Source organism: Lissotriton vulgaris, chromosome 10 (genome assembly GCF_964263255.1).
Source record: "Lissotriton vulgaris chromosome 10, aLisVul1.2, whole genome shotgun sequence".
NCBI lineage: Eukaryota > Metazoa > Chordata > Amphibia > Caudata > Salamandridae > Lissotriton > Lissotriton vulgaris.
The window spans coordinates 1,062,998,657-1,063,002,633 of NC_141698.1; the positions used below are offsets into that span (position 1 = coordinate 1,062,998,657).

Sequence of the window (3,977 nt, forward strand, 5' to 3'; positions counted from 1 at the left end):
TATGTATTGTTGGCCGTAAAATACCTCCACATCTTAGACTTTAAAGTTCTGTTAAACCTTTCTACAACCGCTGCTTTCACCTCCGTGTGTGTTACAAAATGTTGAACATTGTGCTGCTTTAATAATTTCTGAAATGACTTGTTTAAGAATTCTTTTCCTGCGTCTGTTTGTAGTTTTTGAGGAGTACGTCCTTTATCGAAGATGGCTTTAAAAGCGACCGTGACGCTAGCTCCACTTTTATCACGCAGCGCCTCTGCGTACGCGTATTTGGACAACACATCTAGGACTGTTAATATATAACAGGCGCCGTCGTTATGTTTTGCAGTATCTTGAAGGCTGATTATGTCCGCCTGCCACTGATAATCTATACACGCATTAACGATTGTAGGACGCCTCTTAAAACGTCTTCTGGCTGGTTTATGTAGTGAATACGCCTCCTCTCCTGATAACCATGTCTTCACAGCTTCTCTGCTTACCGACTTCTTGTCAGCCACAGCCCTTCTATATAGAGCGGCGCCGCTTCCAAAGCTGCCAACCCCGCTTGTATCATAATAAAGTTTTCTTAACAGGCCCTCCGACATGTTAGCAGTCATTAGAGTACAGGAAATGAAAGACGCTTGTTTTGTGCAAGAACATTTTATTAAAAAATAATGAGTATTACCAGATCACAAACAAAAAAGGGGTTTCATATCTTTTCACAGTATGCGTAGTCAGTACGGTTTAACACATATACTTTTTTGGGTGTAACATTCTACTACTTTACTTTAAATACACGCTAGCACTTAGCATTACATCAGGACTTATCTATTATAAAATAGCCTTTGTGGTGCGAGGGCCACTACTTTTCTGCTTTTTAGATACACATTACACATGCGCCTTTCTATAAGTCTTTCTATCATTTTTCTGTCACAGCACGCACAGGCGTTTGGCATGCCTCTCAGTTTTGCGCAGGGGTCGTTGGCATAGCGTATCTCCTTTACTGTTGCCATCAAGATCTTCAACATGTTAGGGTGGACAAAATTATTTTCATCACTCAGGCCGTGCACCACCCTTAGCAGCTTATACATCTTGTACGGATCAAGCAAACTACATATGTGCCGTATCATTCGGTCTCTGTATGAATCGGCTAGACACTCGTGCGCCTCCTGTTGAGGGTCCCTAATACGGTGGCCGAAACACATGTTGTAATAGTCCCGTTTGACACAAGCGCGTACAACTATAGCTGCGAAACCTTTGACACCAGCTATAGTGTCTCTGGGGAACCACGCCGTTGCTTTTACAAACTCATCGTTCTTAGAACCATCTTCACATTCCATGGGCGGAGGTGAACTCGGCTTTGTGGAACTTCCAGTCTGGTTTGCACAGCATATACAGGACAGATTCAAGCTGCGACCTTTTGCAGTCTGCCCCTGGGCCTCAGTTCTTTTCGGTGTTTCATCCTAGGTTCAAAAGACAAATATTGACACCCCGTTAGCGGTAGAAAGACAACAAACTTTCATGTAAAGGGTCTACGCCTAACATTTTTTACTTACCCACACACTTTCACCACCCTCTGCAGCGCCTCTGAAATCTTGAGAGTCGGTAACATCCATTGGGGACCCTTCATCTTCAACGCTTGTATCAGGCTGTTGCACAACTACCTTCGTAGGACTCATAGCCTTCTGAACATCCATGGTTTCATAGATGTGTGTATTAGGAGGGGGCATAGTTTCATTTTCTTTGTGCATTATGAAGTAAGTGCACCCCACTGGTTCTGCTCTCTAGAGGGTCACCAAACAAAAAAAACGAAATATTAGCGTTCGATAGTTGTAGAAATAAAATACAGCCTTATGATAAATGGCTGCTCATAACATTTTGACTCACCCCCACATTTTCACCACCCTCGGCGGCGGCTCTGCCATCTTGAGAGTTGTTAATATCCTGCGATGCCCCATCAGCCGCGGTTCTGACATTTTGAGAGGCGGGAATAACATCCGATGCTCCCTCAGCTTCCACGTTTGCATCAAGCTTTTGAACAGGGACATTCTCAGGAAAAAGACTCTCGCGAAAACCCACGTCTTCATAGACGGGTGTATTAGGCGGAACTATGGTGTCTTCCGCATCCTCCGACTCCAAGAGCATGCTTTGCTCAACAGTCAAGTCGCCACTCGAACCCTCGCTAGAGCTGCTGTCGCTCTTAATCGGGGACAGCGGACACCGCCAATCCTTGAAACCAGGGGCGCCAAAGCGCTTAGCAAACCCACAGCCATAAGCAGTAACGTCGCAACCCATATCCTTAGGTTCTTCTGATTGAGCATTCTCGTCCACGACCAAAGGGCTTATGGTTCTGTAATAGCTACTGATGGGGGTCTGTGAGCCACCAACCCAGTGTTTTCTCGCCAATGGGTTGTAGCTCTTCTTTTCTGCCATGGCGCTCCTTCACGTAGTCCAGCGGTTGCTTGCTTGCTATACCAGGCTCCTGACACCGGCTTATATGTATTCTGACGGCTCCGCCACGCCTATGTCTCCAAAACAAAACTACACACCCCCCTATGACTCAGCCGCCCACCTTTTAAGGCCCGGCCCTGTTAAATTTAAGGCCAGGGTTTCCAGCCAGAGCAGTCAAATTTCCGGCCAGAAGTTTAAGACTAGGCCTGTCATAATTAAGACTAGACCCATCACTTTTTTAGGCCTCAGCCACCCACCTTTTAAGGCCCGGCCCCTGTTAAATTTAAGGCCAGTGTTTCCAGCCAGAGCAGTCAAATTTTCCACACACAAGTTTAAGACTAGGCCTAGCCTTAAATGTGATGGGTCTAGTCTTAAATATGACAGGCCTAGTCTTAAACTCCTGGCTGGAACTGTCAAATTTAAGACCAGAGTTGAAGTGAAGGTATCACTATATACTACTAATAAGAATAATGATAACACGAGGCGGTTCTGAATGCTCCCTTGTTCAGTGAGCTGTAAATACTGGGTGCTTCTCTTACCATATTTATTAAGCTTTTAATTGACATAGCGTAACCTGGACCATATCAGTTATTGCACATTTTAAATGAGCTGTCGAATCTAATGATGTATCCCACAACAAAACTTTGGGAGAAAGTTAAAGCCTAAATTGAAGTACTTGACAATTCAGTATGTTTGAGCGGTATCCGAATCCAGAGGTTCCAAGTACAACAACATTACTTGACACAAGGATTGTCTAGTTGACTTGATGTCCCAAAGGCCTTGGAATAGGGCCTGACAGGTGGCCTTTGGTGAATGGAAATTTCAACCCATGTGCTCCCCCCTTGAAAGGCCAGCTACTTGTAGCCATTTGGGTCCAACAAAACAGTAGGTGAACAAAGATTCTTTGCCTACTCCAGTTAGAGGAAACAATTATATTTGACTCACTTTATTTTCAGTCGAAATATTAGCTTTATTCCTCAATAATGAGGAGAAGCAGGAAAAGCTTTAGTGGTGGAACTGTGACAACCAACACCACAATGCCTGCATATAAAGAGATAGCATTGTTGAGAGAGCCTGCGCTGATTCCTAGCTACCAGCATCTGAGTGCTAGAAGATGAGACAGCTGCTCCCGGATTATAGCAAACAGCATCAGGGATAAAGAGCATTGTTACCTGGTTCCTCTCAGAAAGAGGAAAGGGCACAAGGAGGTGGAGTTGTAGTGCTTCTTGGCTGTCACCTCTCTGTAGAGCAGCTGCTCTAGTGAGATAAAAACATGGCCAAAACCTATCGCCTGTACGTTGAGGAACGCAAATCTTGATTACACACACCTGAATGCTTTATCAGCATCAAGGTAAGCAGTGGCAAGAGCTGTGTTACAGTACTGGGACTGAGCAACAAAGAGGCTGTGCAGGTCAAAAGAGGCATAGCGAGCCGCAATGAATCAAGAATGATTGGGAGACAGTGGGGACATCAATCTAGTTCACTAGGACTTTATCCATTGGCTTTGCATATTTATTATGAGTACAATTGGTCTGACCTAGCTGCAATGA

The 3,977-nt window shown here is 44.7% G+C and overlaps 1 protein-coding gene across 1 annotated transcript; it reads right to left on the reverse strand.

The window, feature by feature from the left end:
- Positions 1-800: 800 nt before the first annotated feature.
- On the reverse strand, positions 801-2,409 carry LOC147689317 (uncharacterized). Its single transcript, XM_086939916.1, has 3 exons — positions 1,864-2,409; positions 1,533-1,760; positions 801-1,439 (listed from the first exon to the last, which is right to left on the reverse strand). The coding sequence occupies exons 1-3, from the start codon at positions 2,407-2,409 to the stop codon at positions 801-803; spliced, it is 1,413 nt and encodes a 470-aa protein (XP_086796042.1).
- Between the last annotated feature and the right edge of the window lie 1,568 nt (positions 2,410-3,977).

Coding starts and splice junctions, on each gene's coding strand:
- LOC147689317 (XM_086939916.1), bottom strand. CDS start 2,409: ATGGCAGAAAAGAAGAGCTACAACCCATTGGCGAGAAAACACTGGGTT. Junction 1,761..1,863: donor AGGGTGGTGAAAATGTGGGG/GTGAGTCAAAAT, acceptor GTGACCCTCTAG/AGAGCAGAACCAGTGGGGTG. Junction 1,440..1,532: donor AGGGTGGTGAAAGTGTGTGG/GTAAGTAAAAAA, acceptor TTTTGAACCTAG/GATGAAACACCGAAAAGAAC.